Source organism: Pseudoliparis swirei, chromosome 14, assembly GCF_029220125.1.
Source record: "Pseudoliparis swirei isolate HS2019 ecotype Mariana Trench chromosome 14, NWPU_hadal_v1, whole genome shotgun sequence".
NCBI classification, from domain to species: Eukaryota; Metazoa; Chordata; class Actinopteri; order Perciformes; family Liparidae; genus Pseudoliparis; species Pseudoliparis swirei.
In genome coordinates, this window is record NC_079401.1 from 6,017,521 (window position 1) to 6,035,752 (window position 18,232).

Here is an 18,232-nt window from a genome sequence, read left to right on the forward strand (position 1 = left end):
GGTGGATGGATGGCTGTACGACGCCTCCTCCACCGGGGCCATTTATAGACTAAACTGACAGCGGTGCGAGAACATCCAAAAATCCAACTCAACAGCTGTAACTCTGACAGCCAGGAGAATCTAACTGCTGTCTTTTTATCCTCACGCGTGGCTTCACTCTGGAGCCAAAGTCATAACGCCAGCCTTATCTTACACTCTGCACCTTTTTTAAAGGCATAATTCATTCACCGCTGAGCTAATTATTTGTTCCCGTAGACATTTTCCACCGGTGAGCCGGTGCTGGAACCCTTCCACATGTCCTGCCCCCCACTCCACTCCTTTGACGGACCCGGCGCATGAATCGAAACCCCCGTCCCCCGTCGTCGACAAATGCCGTCTAATGAAAAGGTTAACTGTAGGCGACGTGACAAGGCCGGGAGGAGAGTTAGTGGCCCGGCCGGTGACCTGGCATTTGGAGATGTCTCTATTAGCCTTCTAGCACATTCCGTCCAGCTCTCAGCGCCGCTCTCTGTCGTGAAGGACGCCGGGCCAATTAGAGCCGAGCCTGCATACAGCGTGCGTCCACGCATGCGTGCACATTCAAGTGCCTATTTTTGTTGTGAGCCACCGCCATCACCCAGTGTGTGTGTGTGTGTGTTTAGTTTTTTTACAGTCTGAATGTGCACCACTACAACCCCTCATCCCCCTCTTCTTTTTCCTGCCTGCCCCCTCCCCACCTGACATCATTCTATGAGCTCTGAGCTTTGAAATGGAAATTAATCACAAAGGAGTATTCCCCGAAGGGGCGCCTGTAATACATGAAATGGAGCTTTTGGCACAACGTCTCACCGCTGAGATTCCGGGTTGATATAGAAATGTGCGGCTGCGCAGCAAGACTCTGTGCATCTCGGAGGTGAAGCCAGAGCAAGGAATACAGAGATGGCTGCTGCGGTCTCTGCTCGACTTGGCCCACGCGATGGAGACGGGCGAGCGTCAGGAAAAAGCCGGCGAGGGATTGTGAGAAAAAAGTCCCCGAATTAATGTCCATAGCCCAGGCGGTAAAGCGTAAGAAGTACTTCTTCATAGTAGGCCTAGTTTTTTTTTTTATGAAGCGGCTAGTCCGTGTAGCTACGCAATAATGACCTCTGATGGTTCCTGATTGTGAACGGCCAATAAAAAGGAATTGCAATACTTCCATCTATGTGGGGATGCCAATTATCGGCGGCACTTTGTAAAGCTAACGCCGGCTATCGCCATGGCAGCAGTGGGCCGCGCCGCAGTCGGTCCACACCCCCCGCCCCCCCGCACTCCACAATCTGCTTTGTTTAGTCCTCTCATTGATCAGCGAGAATTACAGCCGGTTTTCATATTCAGACGCCCCGCGGCAGACGGATGCCCGAGCGGAGCCCGGCACCTCGCCGCACTATTAGCCCCATGCATCATTCGGCGGCAAATTTGGTAACCTTAAAAAGACGACGGGCTCGTCTGTCATCCCTGCTTATTTTTCGCACGGCGACTCGGCCGCAGTGCCGCCGCCTCTTCACCGACCGTTGGGTTTTCTCAGTCGTTCTGGATATTCGTCGTGGCTTTTTGAAGAAATGACATCTTTGTGATTTTTTTGGGGTCAAAGCTGCCCAAAAAAAAGGGCTCGAGCTTTGACCGCCGATCATTCTTAAAACGCAGGCGGGCCTTTGTAAAAGAGGAGTTTCGAGCGGAAGTGCTTAATTTGTGTCAGGAAAAAGTGTGAAAGGGAAATCTTTACATCTTGGGGGTGCCATCTCCTCCCGATGGTTTGATAGCATTGTCAGCATTTATCATTGGTAGCAGTTCCCCCGTCACCCCCCCCCCCCCCTGATGCAGTTCTTCCTGCTTATTTAAAATCAAGGCAGACGCTGATAATAAAGAAGATAAAAAGACCCATCCATCTTTCTAACCCTGCCAAGTGTCCGGTGATGAAAAGCGGGGCCCTCTAAGTGAAGTTGTGTCCTTCCAGTCACCCCGGCCGCTGTGATCACATCGTCAGAGCGGGCCGTTGTTGTTGTTGTTGTGTACAGATTTGTGGAAAATGGCGAAAACATCAGAAGGAGCTCTTTTCTTCTTTTCTTCTTCTTCTTCTTCTGCTGTTTAGTAGTGCAACGTGTCACAACCAGTAGACATGAGGAGACTCTGTGAGTATTTTTCACGGGTACGAGTCTGTCGTGACTCGTACGATTCTGGCTTCATGTCACCTCCCACTCCCAACTTCTGTTTTATTGATGAACCCAAAAAAATAAAGTAAACGCTCCTCCCAAATGTCGGTGGATTACGGAGCTCGGTATTAAAACGAGGTTCTCTGCATATTTACGGCTGCGCTGCCGACTGTGCAGGTAAAGTGCACCGTAGTTTTACTCTGGAAAATGTCAGCTCGGTGACAGTCTCAAAATTGCACTCCGCACAGATGGAAGCTTATAATTCCAAGGTCGTGATTTATGGATTTTAGGATGCGCATTGTCGACGCAACTACAATTTCCTTGGGGCGCTTTTTTTTGTTTTCAGAGAAATCCATATCGTGTGAAAGAGTCATAGTCTCGATGACTTTTTGACTGCCTGCAGGCTGGAGCTATTGTTTTCCATCGTTTCTATTATTTCGGTGCAGACATTGTTATTTGGAATCTGTAGTCACGGAGCGCACCTGCAAACATCGGCACTCCAGAGTTCAAAAATATAACTTCAGCTCTGCATGTTCTCTGATGTCAGATTTATATATTTTTTCATCCCAATCCGACCACAGAAGCTACTTTGATGTGCACCGCCCAGCCAGTAATGAGGTGGCCGGCCTCCGATGATTGAAGTTGGACCCAAACTGCTGGTCCCCGTATGCCGGTGTGACTTTACCAACCGCTAGCCGGTAGCAGCATTGAGGGGGGGGCTGACGCTTCACTCTCTCCGGGTAGAGGCACCGAGTTCTCTCACCGTCTCCTAGAGCCTTTATATTATTTAGAGCCCCTTTTGCTCTCTTTGCGCTCTTTGTTTTGGTCATTTTGAACCTGCATGCATTACAGATGAACTCCATAAGAATCATTTCAGAAACGTGAAAAGCGATTTGAGCGCACCCGACCCCTTTTCCTCTGTGCTCTCTGTCGCCCACTCGTAGGACAATCCGGGAGCACCTCGGGGAGCAGGAGGTGTCCATCTCTCTGAGCCTCGACTCTCTGGAGGAGAGCGACCTGGGCAACTACTCCTGCTACGTGGAGAACGGCAACGGGCGGCGGCAGGCCGGCATCCTGCTCACCAAGACAGGTGCAACGCAAGCACACACAGATTCATTTGTAGGATGGAGAGGGGGGGGGGGGGCAGAGTTATTTAAAGCAGAGGTAGTATATATCCCCCATGCCTTGAGATTTAATCATAGCATTTGCAGCTCTGGGCGGGGGCGGAGAACACCGGCATTTAATACCTTGGCGCTGGCAATTTACGGAGGCTAAAGAAGAGCAACTGGCGGGACTCTGGGAATTGACCAGTTGTTTCTCGCCTCGGGGAGGAAAGAAATTGGGTCGGTGTAGTAGATGGTGCAGAAAAGCCCTCGCACGCACCGCCTCCGCCTGCGCGGGGAAGCATCAGCTTGAAGAGAGAGGAGAGAGGCAACCTCTCGGTTTCTGTTTGACTGTCTGCGACAGCCTCCTTCGTCACAAATCCTCCTTTGATCGGCGAACTCCTCTCACTCGAGACGTCTTCTCATCTTTCATCACTGACTATATGCTGTTGCCCCCCCCCCCTCCTCCTCCCTCCCTCTCCCCTTTACCTTTTTATTCAAGCAAACATGTTTTTGAGTTATTTCCCTCTGATTTTGCCTCACTGGAGGATGGCTGTTTGAAAGATGATTCCGCGATGATTTTTAAATAGAGATGCACACTTCCCAGCGAGGTTATGTAAGCGAGAGGCTGTGTGTGTGTGTGTGTGTGAGGGGGGGGGGGGTGTTCTCTCTGCAGCCTGAAAGTTGTCAGCGTTGAATACATTTACATAGTAAGATATATTTTCCCTCTCTTTTAAGCTCGCAGCTTTTGGATCCGGCTTTGATGGCGGCCCAGTTCCACTCCATTCGCTCTATTAAAAGGGTTTATGCCGCAAAGTCAAATCTCAGACTCAACTCTGGGAGGATTAGCCTGGTCCCTCGCAAGATTGCGGGGGTCCACGAGAAAGAGAAACGACCGATTCCCAAGTCTTTTACTCGCAGCATCCGCAGTGCGGTGTCGAGGCCAGTTCACGCCGCCTTCTCAAAGTCCCCCCCCCCCCCCTCGCTCGTTGTTTCTTGAAGCTGCGAAAAACCAGCGTGACGCTCCAGTTGAATGTGGTCGTCTCAGCGCGGCATCAAGCGGAATATGTCTTCCCGCTTCACACTTCTTGTACAACTTCTCGTATCGGCAAGAAGTTTAGAAGTCCTCCTGCCCAACTTTTTTTCCCTCTACATCCATTTTTTATCTGGCAGATTCTTGATTTGTGAACATGAGAAGCGGCCGACTCTGCTTTCACCAGAAAGACGCTCTCCTCTGCCTCCTTTTACCATTCAACCCCTCACTCTGCCTCCTTTCCCCGGCTCTCTTTTCATCTCCCTCCTCAGAGAACAGCAAGAGAGAGAGAGAGAGAGAGACTTTGAGTCAGGAGCTAATTTGTCTTAATCCGTCCCACTGCAGCGCTGCTACAATATGGATGCCTGGCTGAGAAGAATTAGCCTCCTCTACTGTAATCTCTGCAGCTTGAGGAGCAGCTGGCTCATTACACATGTCCAGATATCTGAGGAGAGGAGCGGTGCTCACTGAGGCGAGAGGGCAGGAGCAGAGAGGGGTGGAGGAGGAGGGTGAGGAGTGGAGTGGAGAAGGATGCGTCCCCCCCCCCCCTCGCAGTGCTCGATAGCCGCGACACCCCTCGCCGGGAAAAAAAAGTAAACTAATTCCCGGGTTGCTCTCTCTGCCCACCGGAGTTTGTTTGCTCCACAAGTTTGGCTGAAGGTGGTGGCCCCCGACAGGCGTGGTGAAGCGGCTCGGGGGCCACGCTCGTTAGCTCCCCGGAGAACATCATCCTTCGTCGTGGGAGCTGTGCGACCCCGACGAGGTTAAATGCGCGCCCGGTGATGGATGGCGACGCACGGGGGTCCTCTCCGTCCGCCGTGTGTGTGCGTGTGTGTGTGTGTGTGCGTGTGCGTGTGCGTGTGCGTGTGTGTGTGTGTGTGTGTGTGTGTGTGTGTGTGTGTGTGTGTGTGTGTGTGTGTGTGTGTGTCCATTAGTCAGCCAATGAATGCTGACTAGCCACCGAGATGTTGTGAGGCGTCGCCGAGATGAAATGTCGGCATGCAAAAGACGGAGTGGCATCCGACTGAGAACACTGTAAAAAAAAAATTAGAAATTAAAAAAGCCTTGAAAAAGAGACGGCGGCAAACGACTTGCTTGTCAAGGCAATCCACTGGACCGTGGAGCTTAATGGAGTCCACGGGGGTGTAAAGAATCACCTCTCATCCTCCCCAATAACACCACCAGTCTTGCTTACACGTCCTCCTTCCTCGCCGCGCACCTTTCTCTGCAGCACGCAACCAATCTTCATGAGCGCGGCGCTGCGAACTTTCCAAGCATTTATTCTCGTGGCATCTGATGTCCGCGGTAAATTCAGAAGACATCATGGAAATCATAAACGTGCCGGTAAAAAAGTTGTTTTCTCAGTTGAAACGAGTTACGGAGGCCACATGTCACCTATGCTGCTTTATTTTTTTCATCTGTGTTCTTTATTAAATGGTGAATCTAAAATAACTCCCCTGTCCTTGTGCTCCCCCCCCCCACCTTCTCAGTGGAGCTGATGTACACGGTGGAGCTGGCCGGGGGCCTGGGGGCCATCCTGATGTTGCTCATCTGCCTGGTGACGCTCTACAAGTGCTACAGGATTGAGATCATGCTCTCCTACAGGAGCCACTTTGGCAGCGAGGATATAGACGGAGGTGAGATGAGATCAGGCGCGATATAATAATCCTCCGCGTAATCTGCGACGGCGCGGTGTTTTTTTCTGTTCACCGGATGATTTCTAAAAGCTCCTTCCTCTGCCGTGAAAGCCTCCTTTCTCTCCTCGGCACAGGAATCAAATCCTTAACCCGAGTGCTATCGGAGCTGCTCCGCACGCGCGTTTATTTTTATACTCTGAAAACACCTGGGCTATTTTTCACACGTCAAAGCTCCACGTGGCACTATTTTTATGGAAATGTGCACCTGGTTTACCGGTCTGAATGTCGCGGAGAAGAGCCTCCCATTGTTCCCAACTACCACCCCCGAAAAATATAAAACGATGTCGCCGATTTCAGGGAGTCGTCTCGACCCGCTGAAGCGAAATCAAACATCTCTATGCAGAATATTCTGTAAACTGTCTGCAAGCCTTTGATGCGGTTTCGTTCTTGCATACGTGTCACAAAAAAAAGTCTCATCACAATCACGCGTCTCCTGAGGACTTCTGGGTAATGAAGTTTTCACAACGATTCCCATTCCAGTGCATAACCGGGCGAAGAAGCACATGCGTCAGTCAACCGCCGGCGTGCTGTATTTGCTGCGTTGTGTTGATTATTGGTGTAAATGAGCAACATGTTGGTGTCAGTTCCCTTCGAATCAAGCGGCAGCGGCCTTAATCGTACTGGAGGAAATCCATCAGGTCGAGATTGTGGTGAAAGACTCTGGAAAGCTTTCAAGCGGGCAATTACCTTCATTCCCCCGATATTGTGAGAATGCGGTCCGCTCTTTCTGTTGATCTCTGCTCCGTTGAGCGCATTATCTTTGAGTTGTTGACGAAGGAAATGTTGGTTTTCTTTTCCCTAATAGGGGGGGTTGGGCTGCGATCCCGCCGAACGCTCTCTGTAAAGCAAATACAAACACAACCCGCCGAGCCCCCTGATTGGACTTGGTGGGTGAGTCTTGTCTTGAGAATGCATCAAACTGAGACAAGGAGCAAGTTTTAATTTGATTCCCCTGTAATGAGTCTCTCCAGCAGCGGCGCCGCGATGGATTCAGGGGGAATGAGATTGGTTTGGAGAGGCTGAGGGACCGTTCGGAGTGGAAAGAGAAGACGGAGAGAGAGAGTTACCAGCGTTAAAAGGGGGGGGCGAAGAAGCACTCTGCTCCCCTCCTGAAGGCAGTTGTGTTGAAAAAGGGGGCGGGTGGGAGGGGGGGGGGGCGTCGGGACTCGAACCGAACTCTAAACAGCAATTGTCTCCTTTAATTGTGCCGCCCGAGTGAGGGATGGCAGAGAGGAACAGATTTTCAATTTGCTCCTCGGTGGAAGAGGATCAGGTTCAATAAGTCACAGCGCGCCGCCTCCGGAGCCTTTCGGGAGCTCTCGGGAGACTCTTGGATACTTTCCCTCCACGCCGCGGTCCATTAGATCACTTTGCCGCGCACGCGCTCGCCACCTGCGGCCCTCACAAGTCATCTCCGGTTGCTACGTACGGCTACGGCGGCGGCGGCGGCGGGGCCCGGGCCGGTAAGGTGAACTGAGAAGGGTTAAAAGCGTTAAATGATGTGGAATCGGTTGAGCCAAGTTGAGTGGAGACAAAACGGCCGGCTCAGCTCTTTGGCAGGAAGAAGGTGGTGAGCGGAGATCTCATCGCTATGGTAACCACCGCACTTGACAGGGAGAAGTGGCTGCGTGTGAGATAGAGTCGCACACACACACAGTTTTTTTAAATTAGAACTAAAGCCCTTAAGCCAGTGTCTGGAATGCACAGCGATATATATATATATATATATATATATATACTATTTTTTTCCCCCTCAACATAAATCGCCACTCACTGCCAAGAAAGTGCTCGCGTGTCACTGCGGCCACTCGAAGAACTTCTGCCAGATGTGACATTGTAAGCTTGGCGTAACAATAGGACGGGCTGTCAAGCTATTTGTCAACGCGAGCTATTTAGTCAGAGGCTGCTCAGTTGCCACATTGTGTGGGTGTCAGTAGAATCAATAACAGGCTTCGTGACGGCAGCAGCCGAGCGAGCATGTCGAGGAGGCGGGAACTCATCGGCTGCTCCCGCCATAAATACCAGCGTCGGCGTCGGTACGATGCTCCCCCGTGTGATCGGGTGACTTAAAACGTGAGGCTTTTCTTCATGTTCCCCGGATAACCCCGCTCAGAGCATACAGAAATATATGGAAACAAATCTGGATAATCTGGAATATGTGTGTTTGTATCTCGGCGCTTTGATGTCCCGCCCACGCACGATGCACCGATTTGACACCGTCTCTAATTTCCCTGTAATTAGTTGTAAATGACATCAAGTCATCAGAAAACACACACACAAAAAACCAACAGGAATCCGTAAACCCTCCTGTTTTCCGACATTCTTTTGACTGGAGACTGATGACGTGGAACGGTCGTCAGCCGCAGCCCGAAATACGACCTCCTCGCGACGCTGTTTGTTAGTGACGGGGAAACAAATCGTCGTGTTTAGAAGCTGCTCGGCTGCTCATTAGCGGCCCGCCTCATGGCGTGTGGCGTCAGTTACGTTCTAATTTACTTTCCATTAAATGTAAATGTAATGGAGCCCCGGAAATAAACCCAGAGATTACGCCTACAATTCTCTTGGCGCTCTCCATCGCGAGTTCAGGAGTTCACAGTCTAACTGTCGGCTCTCCGTGCACATGCATATATATATATATATATATATATATATATATATATATATATATATATATATATATATATATATATTAGTTAGTCAGTCAGTTAGTTGCACAAAGTTAGGTTTCAATTATTATTATTTATTTATTTTACACGTCCCTGATGCTGCCAAATTAATTGCGTGTTGTAAAAAAGGAATTTGATTCATTACACGTGTTTACGTGCGTGTGCCAAATATTAAGATCACCCACCGAAGGTAAACCGGAGTATTTAAGAGAAAAAAGAAAAGTAAAGTGGAGAGAGAGAAAAAAAAGGGGGGGTGGGGAGGGGTACGGTACTGAGGACTGATCTCAAGGTCCCTCCTCTTGAGCCCAGCTGCTCTCCTCCTCCTCTCCTCCTCGACCCGACTCTCTCCTCCCTCGCTCCCTTCTCCTCCGGTGTCTTGACAGGTTAAACTCCCCCCTCGCGCCGCAGACGGCTGCAATAAAGCGACGGTAATGAAGACGGGGACTCAAAGATCCAAAGCCTGTCTCTAATGACTTTTACCTCAAAGGCTGCCTTCACACACACACACACACTCCTCCCCTTTCTTTTGTGGCTAAGATATGACCGCTTTAGTGAATAAAGAAACACACGGAATCTGATATTTTTATGTCTTTCTCATGAATATGATTGCAAACTAGGATAGTTGTAGAAAGTTGTTCCAGTTTAGTGTGTTTCCACCAGAAACCAGGAGACGTCTCACACACGGGGACACATTAAATGTAAAGTAAATGCGCATCATTGGCTGCCACTTACTTTTCGTTTATTTTAGAGCTCAACCTGAACGTGAAAGGCCTTCTCCGCCCAGAGAAGCCAATGGCCACGCCTCCTCGCCACGCCAGCAGTAGGGGCGAGATCCCCCTAGCGACGCTGGCACTCAGTGGCACTTGCCAGTAGTTGCCACAGACTTGCCACTGACTTGCCACTGACTTGCCACGGAGTTGTCGGTGCCAGTGATTGCACTCGCCCTCTCTCCTCGGAGGACTCGGGGCTATCTGTCCTCATTGTGCCGAAGTGCTCCTGGCTTGAGGAGGAACGCTTAAAGCCCTCCCTCGCCTCTCACTTTCCGCCTTTCTCAAATCCATCATCAATCAGCAGGCTTCTTCTTTTTTTCCGCGTGGGCAACGCCGGGCATTTAGCTCCGACTGGAGCCTAATTTGTTTGGCCCCGCGGTGGGAACCGGCGCTATCAAGGTAACGTTATCCGTCAGCGGGGACGGAGCTGTAATGAAAAGCACTCGGACGGGGCAGAAGTTGCCCAGAGGTCAGTGTGATGGAGGCGGCCCCGTCTCAATGAAGTCTCCCAGTGAATGAATAGCTCTCCGTGGCGCCGCGATGAAAATAGATTGCGAGCATCTGGGGCACGGCAGCGCATATCGTTGCTGACCCAAGCAGGAAACATGATGTCCAAAATCACGAAAGCGCCGTTCAAGGGGAACACACTTTCTTTTATTCGCTTTGCCGAAGGCCGGTGTGCCGGGCGGATGCGTTTCACCCACCCGCCTGTGTCTGTCTGTCTCCCCGCCTCCACCCTGCAGATAACAAGGACTACGACGCCTACCTGTCCTACACCAAAGTGGACCCGGACCAGTGGAGCCAGGAGACCCGAGAGGAGGAGCGCTTTGCCCTGGAGATCCTCCCCGACGTGCTGGAGAAGCATTATGGGTATAAACTCTTCATTCCAGACAGGGACTTGATCCCCACAGGAAGTAAGCGCTCCCTCTCGCGGCGACGTCAAAGTTGTGTCGAATGTTGTGTGTCGCTTTGGTGTTGCTCGTGTCGTCAGCGCCGCGGTTTTCGCCTTTTTTTTGTGTCTGTGGTCGTCTGTGATGCATTTTGTGTTGTGGTGTTCCTCCACCCGTAACGCCGATCCAGCTTTTCTCTCACCGCCAACCCGAACCGAGGTGGATCAGTACGTAGGAAGTGAAGCTTTTGGGGTTTCTTTAGTAGTTTGCGGGGGAAATCCAACTCATAGAAAGCAGGAAACCAAACTCTGTCATTGAAGTGGAGATATTCTCTGAATAAACCACTTTAACAAAGTCGCAGTTCTGTAGCTATGTAGTTAAGTGTTGCTAAAGTACCACCATTACTTTGGCGGTTGGAAAAGCACCCGCACACCACTACCTTGTTCCCAGTTCCTCTCAAGTTCTACAATCCACACACACACAGCAGCATGTGTGTGTGTGTGTCTGTGTGAGAGTCCTTTTTTTCCACTGTGTCGGCACTTCTGCAGTTGTTGGAAAGTTAGTTGAGACACGTAACCGAGCGTAATGGATGAAATCGCCGCAGCAGTAATGAATGCACGGTTGAGTCCAATAAAGCCTCGACAATGGCTCCGTTTTAATATCCTCTGATGACGCCCAATTAAATTGATAATTGATAGCTGATTTTATTCTAATCCGCTGACACAAAACTAACCAAACCAAATGTAGCTTGTTTAATTAATCTGATAATTTTATTCTACACAGATAATAGTATGAAAAACACTTTTGATTATTGTAGCACATGTCGATATATCAGTCATATTTGGATAAAAATAACTTCTTAATGATTTGCTCATGAGTGGAAGGGAACAAAGTATAATTACTCAGCTACTCTACTCAAGTACACTTGGAGGTTCATTATTTTCCACGACCCAGATTTTGAACCGCCGGCAATACAACGTCCTCTTATACGGTTCATATTTCGTAACCCTTTGATTCCATGTCCTGATCCAGCTCCATGCAAACTGTACCTGCGCATGCTGCTGTGTAATGATGTCAGCTGTACCATGACAATGCTCTCGACGCATGGATATTAATGCATGTTTCGCATATTCCCAGCGGAGCGTCTCACCCCGTGCTTCTCTTTGATTAACTCACCAGATGAGTGAGATAATGTCATTATGCTCTTATCTTCCATTTGAATACGTTGCATCTGCCTGCACCGCACATAACTGATTATGATCCTCCTCAGTGGCATTGTGCCAAGGTCATAAACTGAACCCCCCCCCCCAGCTGTGATTGCGTGCTCCGTGCGGAGGGGTGGAACGTTGTAATATGGGAAAAATGGGCATAAAAATGCAAAAGATTGAGAGGAATCTAAAGTGTGCTCTTGCAGCTCGCTGGCTTATTGTTTGTGTGCACACATTCAGCTCCCATTGGGGATGTATCAGCATCGCTGCCGTCGAAATATAATAAGGCATAATCCACGACGATAGATAAACACGGTTTGGCCATTTGGGGTTTTTCGACACGTGTCAGCAAATCTTCTCCCGAGCGGCTGATGAGCAACGTGCTGGATTATTGTCGTTTTGTTTATTTTAATTAGAGTCTATGGAGACAAAAGTGCAACTTGGCTAAACCGGCCACCCAAATATGAAAAGGGCTTTTCCTCTGCTTTTTTTATGCTACATGTCCCATATTAAACTGGAATAAACTGGTCAGCGCGATGACCGGAGGAGAAGCACAGTTTATGCCAGAGCCGTGACCCCACACTCACTAAAGTGTTTGTTTTTATAATTAATGCTTTTCTGCAAATCTCTTGATTCACACTTTGAATGCAAATATCTATGTTTAGGTTTCACCAATGATCATTTCCAGGATGACACAAGACTACTTAGAGGTACTTTTTTCCCCAGATGTTTAACTTTTGTGTCAACACATAACGATGCAGATCATCAAATCATGTAGGAATTCATTCTGATAACTCTGTATAATAAGTCATAACTAATGGCTTTATAAGTGGTTAATATTGTAATGGTCTGGTCAGTAATAGCCATTATTCCTGGATTAATACATTGTATAAACTCATTAGTTACAACTTGTAAAGCCTTCATTATATAATTCATAATTCAATGTTTTTTAACTTGCATTTACCTAAATTACAGATTAGTCGCACTGTTTTTTGTGTTTTCTTTTGTTGTGTAGAGTTCAACCGCCGCAATGTCTCCGCCTCGTGTAATTTGGCGGCGATTTCATTTGTATGAGGCCGGGAATCAATTATTACACGCGCATCACTTTGATTGTAAGGCCCGTGAGGTCTCTGAAAGGAGGAATGTAATCTATAAAAGCTGTAAAGTATTAGCAGACTGCACCCCAAGAGGGCACGGTTGCTTTACGGTTTAATCAATTCAAAACATAAAGTGAAACTACGCCTCATTAGTTAATTATATAGTATCCGTTTATCCATTCCCATTTGTCAAATTCATGGTAAGATAAAAAGGAAAACTCTTTTTCGACCTGATTCCTAAACGGAGGAGGGGCGCTTCTGCTCCACAGCGATTGACTTGTACGACAAAATCCAGGTTTACTCTAATCATGAAAGACGGAGTTCATTCTCAAAGGCAGACACACACACACAGACACACACACACACACAGTCGGCATCGGGTTGTCTCTTGACTAAGAGGAAGAGGGAGGAAGAAAAACAAACGCAAATTCTTTCTCCACACACAAGAGGGTCGTAAGCTTTGATTGGGAAGTGAAGCCCAGTTAATTCAGTCTACCTGCTGTTGAGGAGCCACTCTGTCCTTGTCTCAGCCAACAAAGGCTGAATGCAGGCATTAGCTGCACACGCGCACACACACACACACACACACACACACACACTCCCCACCCGAGACCGATTTGGAGAAACACTTGATCCCGTTAATTTCTGACGCAGGCAGCCACTCATTAGGAAGCGTGGACACAATACTTTATTTACTGTAAGAAAATACCAATTAATTTGATCTTCAGAGGTATGTTGCTTTGCTTTTGAGTGTTTAATGTTTATCGTCTTCTTCCAGTAAAAACAAAGTGATCCCCTTCCTCTTGTCTTGTCTATAATATTGAAATTGTAATAATACGTCTCGTTATTAAGCGCTGCGGAGGCTTTTCGATGCAGCAGAATATCATGATATCTTCATCCAGTGTATCAATAATCCTCAGGAATAAATGAGTCTAGAACTCATCAGATGTTTGAATTAAACAAGCTTAAACCGTTCTTTAAAGAACCACAATGTCTTCTTCCCGTCTCGAGTTAATTGGATGTGTGAAACTTTGATGAAAAGGCAAAAGTTTGGCGGTCAAAGCTCATTGTAGCGGTCACATGCAGCAATCACCTCAAGGTCTGAGACGAGAGCCAATAGTTACCCTCGCAGGGCGTCACCTGATTCGACCGAGCGAGTGACCATACATCCCTCTAGTAGCCGCTGTGACGTCATCCCCGTGCTTCCAGCCCCCCCGTGCGCTCTGTGTCCTCTGGTGTTGACGCCCCCTGTCCTCTGTGTGTGTGCACCCAGCCTACATCGAGGACGTGGCGCGCTGCGTGGACCAGAGCAAGCGCCTCATCATCGTCATGACGCCCAGCTACGTGGTGCGCAGGGGCTGGAGCATCTTTGAGCTGGAGACGCGGCTGCGCAACATGCTGGCGACCGGCGAGATCAAGGTCATCCTGATCGAGTGCGCCGAGCTGCGCGGCATCATGAACTACCAGGAGGTGGAGGCCCTGAAGCACACCATCAAGACGCTGACGGTCATCAAGTGGCGCGGGCCGTCCAGCAACCAGCTCGACTCCAAGTTCTGGAAGCAGCTGCTCTACGAGATGCCCTTCAAGCGCATGGAGCCACTGACCATCTCCCACGAGCAGGTGCTGGACGTCAGCGAGCAGGGTCCCTTTGAGCTCCAGACCGTCTCGGCCGTCTCCATGGCGGCGGCCACGTCCACCGCCATGGCGGCGACGACGCACCCGGACTTGCGCTCCACCTTCCACAGCTCCTGCCACACCCAGATGAGGCAGAAACACTATTACCGTAGCTACGACTACGACCTGCCGCCCGGCGGCACCCTCCCGCCGCCGCTCGCCGCGCTCGGCAGCCAGCACACCTACTGCAACATCCCCATGACGCTGGTCAACGGACAGCGGCCGCCGGCCAAGTCGCCGCGGCAGCAGAGCATGGAGGAGGCCCACGGCAACAACGCCATGCTGCCGCTGCTGCCCAGGGAGACCAGCATATCCAGCGTCATCTGGTGACGCAGGCGGCGCGGATCTATTGCGTTGTGGCGCGCGGTCCCTGAACGCACCGCAGCCGGTTGGACCTGAAAGACGGCGAGTTCAAATTTGCACCAGAAAACATCAGGGGGGGGGGGGGGGCAACGGACTCGCGATGGAGGGGTCAGGTTGTTTGTTTTAGTTTTGGTCCAATTGGAGCTTTTATTGAATATGAATAAGAAGGAGAAAAAAAGAGAACTTTTTTTTGTATGCCTGTATAAACACAAGCCAACACCCACGATCATTTAGCCAGAAGGTTCAAGGAATACAGGGTCCTGTACATACGGTTTTAGAATTATTTGTAGCATCAGTGTTTGGAAATTGTTTCTTCTCATGTTTTATCATCAGTTGTGTTTTTTCTTTTTCATAAATATATTTTGTTTTGTTTTGTTTTGTTTCAGTTTGTACAAATGTGAAGCAATGGCCTGTGAGATGTTTCGGATAATCCATTGTTTCTTTATCTTAATTTGATAGGTGGTGTCGTGGGTGTTAGAGTTTCAGCCTTCGGAGATATGAGAACAATTTGAGTTTGTATTTTCTGGGAGTTTCAGCTCCACCGGCGGCTGTAACGGGTTGAGGATCTGGACTCACCCAGAATATGCAAAATAGAGAGTCCAGGGCGCCGGGACGAGATTTCACAAATCGATCATATTCGAACGCTGACGGAGAAGTCATATCTGTGAGGGACGATATGAAGAATATGGTGCTATAGGCTCTGTTTCTCTCACGGTAACATTTACTTTTTAAAAAGGAAGAGAAGAAAAAAAAGGAGGGGGTAAACAGCCTTGCTATTTACCTTAACAGATGATTATATCACCGAACAAATTAATGTGTATTATTTTATGGAAAAAGTCTATTTTTGTAACAATAATTTGCTGATAGATGTTATAACTATAACGTTTCAGATGGAAGGATTGGGGAAACATAATACAAAAAAAATTAAATATAACAATTTTTTGTTATGTGGAACTGCACAGCTCACGAAGAATGGATCGATAGGTCGTTCACTAAATGTCTTATATCACCAGAGGGGGGACATACGCAGTTTGTTGGGTTGTTTTCATCATTAAATAGAGGAGTTTTGACATTTTCATACAAACTGTGGATCGCAGCTCAAGCAGGCTTTTTTATTTTCATGTCCTTGGAGTTCACAGCTGATTTAACCGGGTGTCTGTGATGTCGGTGCATTGGATATTATTTATCTGATAATATATATTATCGGACGAATAAAGTGGGGCTTTCACGTCTCGGTCCCCCGGCTGCTTGACGCTGGAGTTTCATTTCATAAATGAGACTGAAAACATCTGAAATCCCCATATAAAACTGTTAATGTTAGGTTATTGATATTAAAAAGTAACACGTTAGAGGACGAAATCAATTATATTTATGACCTTCTGACCAGTAATCCTCCTGCGGTGGAAACCCCTTTCCAAATTAGATGTAATTAATCCTGAAGAGAGACAAGAATGTATTTTTTTTAATGCATATTAAATCCTGGAGTATATGTAACCATACTATAGTGATGCTACTTGGAGCGAGTTAGACCAAAGCAAAGTCACAATCTCATTCACAAAAATGGTCCTTTGTGATCAATATGATGTCATCAGATCATACGAAACGAGAGCTATCTATATCCACTCGGACCCGCCTGCGGATGTGCCATATTATTATTATTATTATGATAATTTGTTGTTTCGGGAAACTAACCTCACACTGCGAGCATCCAGTCACGTCGAGACGTTTCCTTTAGTGCCATAAAATATGCAAAGTGATGAAAAAAAGGTGTTTTGCCACCCCCCCCCCCCCATCCCCCACACCCTGGCCCCCTGATTTATCTTCAGTTCTGAAAATTCAATATTTTAAGGACAGGCCTGTGTCGATGCTGACACATTGGAACAGTCCTTTATTTTGAGATCTTTCAATCGATCAATAGATTGTTTGTGAGAGACCAGGCCTGTTTTTAATCCACTTCAATCAGTGCCCCCCCGCCCCCCCTCCCTTAAGACACGGATTTCAAGAGCGCCGTTCCCTGGACAGAGGTCTTGTTGTTCTCTGTGACGTGGGACTGTGTAAATATAACCGAGACAATAACGGGATTAAGACGAAGACAATCGAGCCATATTCACCAACCCGGCGGCCGTTATTCGCGAGGGCCCCCTCACAGTAGGACTACGGGGCCCTCGAGGAGGTCGACCTCGTAGAATCCATGAGGTTTTTTGTCGGGAGTTTCGGCGTCGGCGTTCCGGCTCCGGGGAATCTGCGAACGCAAACATTTTCCAAGATGCCCGACATCGACGCATCTTTGTTTCACGAGGAATTTGGAACACGTGGGGCGACGCAGGCTTTTGATGGGAAAGAAGAAGAAGACGACGACAACACCGATGACGATGATTAGCAATGACAATATAGAGCACAGAATTATTCCAGGCACTTTCACGACTCTTGAGACGACGTCTCTCCTGTTTCTGATTTATTTTCTATTATGTATCAGCAATGTTCATTAAAAGAGGTACTGTTATTATTAATAAAACCACATTTACGGTACTGAGATCTCTGTGTGTGTGTGTGTGTGTGTGTGTTTGGAGAGGGTGAGAGAGTTGTATTTGTTTGCAGATGAAACGCTCACTTAGTTTATGGAGCGGCGGCATAGATCGCTGACGAGGCCCCGGATCCCTTTTCCTGGTGGGGAGCCGATGCCCCCACCGCCATAACTCTGTCGTATGCCGTAAAACCTTGAAACAACAACCAATACGTCTCCTTATTCCACTCAGACTGAATCAGCCCGGGCCTCATTTTAGAATAAGACTAAATCAGGAGGGTCTCGTGGGGGGCGGGGCCAAAGTCATGTCCTGATTGTTGCGGGACCTCAGTGCACTTTTGGCTGCAATCACACGACAGCTGGCGCACTGTGAAATATATACATTAGAATTTGTTTCTCTCTCTTGAGGTTTGAGGCAGATAGACGAGGCACACGAAGTGGTGAGGACGAAGAAGACGACGTCGCTGTGGCCGCGTGACCTTTTGGCAGGAAGCATCAGGGCGAACGCTCGGATGTCATCTTTTGTTCTTTTCTTGCTCTCACGGACCAGCTGAAGGGGGGGGGGCGTTGCATCATGCAGCATGCGATAGAACAAGAAAAGCTGAATTGGGTTCCCATAGGTACAGATTGTTCTACCGAACGAGTCAGAGACTGCTGTGTCGAGCACTGATCTAGAGGAGGCGGGATGTTCCCTCGAGTCCTCTCGTCGGGGTTGTTTTTTTTCTTCTTCTCTTGCCACGGCTACAACACATGCACGCTCTACGTTCTCATCATGTGCGCTCGCGTGAACACGGAGAACCGCCAGATGTTTTCATCTGAGCCGACACGTTGCCATATGGCGTGCCGGCGCGTGTCGATGGAAAGGGGGAGTTCCTGACAGTTGACTTACCTCCCCCCCCCCCTTCCAAAATGAAATCATTTTCACTGACTTACCTCCCCCCCCCCCTTCCAAAATGAAATCATTTTCACTGTCACAGCATAATATGCTCCCTGACAAAAGTGTGTGACGTATGGGGGGGGGGGGCAGCCACTGCAGTGA

At 48.7% G+C, this 18,232-nt stretch overlaps 1 protein-coding gene across 2 annotated transcripts in view; it reads left to right on the forward strand.

Moving 5' to 3' along the window:
• The window catches only part of il1rapl1b (interleukin 1 receptor accessory protein-like 1b), a 161,752-nt gene extending 144,548 nt beyond the window's left edge, over window positions 1-17,204 (forward strand). Inside the window, exons 8-12 of one of the 2 annotated variants that reach the window (XM_056431407.1) lie at window positions 3,113-3,258; window positions 5,795-5,941; window positions 10,181-10,351; window positions 12,201-12,245; window positions 13,906-17,204. In XM_056431407.1, coding sequence (XP_056287382.1) covers window positions 3,113-3,258; window positions 5,795-5,941; window positions 10,181-10,351; window positions 12,201-12,245; window positions 13,906-14,636 — 1,240 coding nt within the window. In that variant the 3' untranslated portion in view covers window positions 14,637-17,204. The remainder of the gene's footprint in view (window positions 1-3,112; window positions 3,259-5,794; window positions 5,942-10,180; window positions 10,352-12,200; window positions 12,246-13,905) is intronic. The other variant, XM_056431408.1, reaches the window with a different exon arrangement.
• Window positions 17,205-18,232: the final 1,028 nt, after the last annotated feature.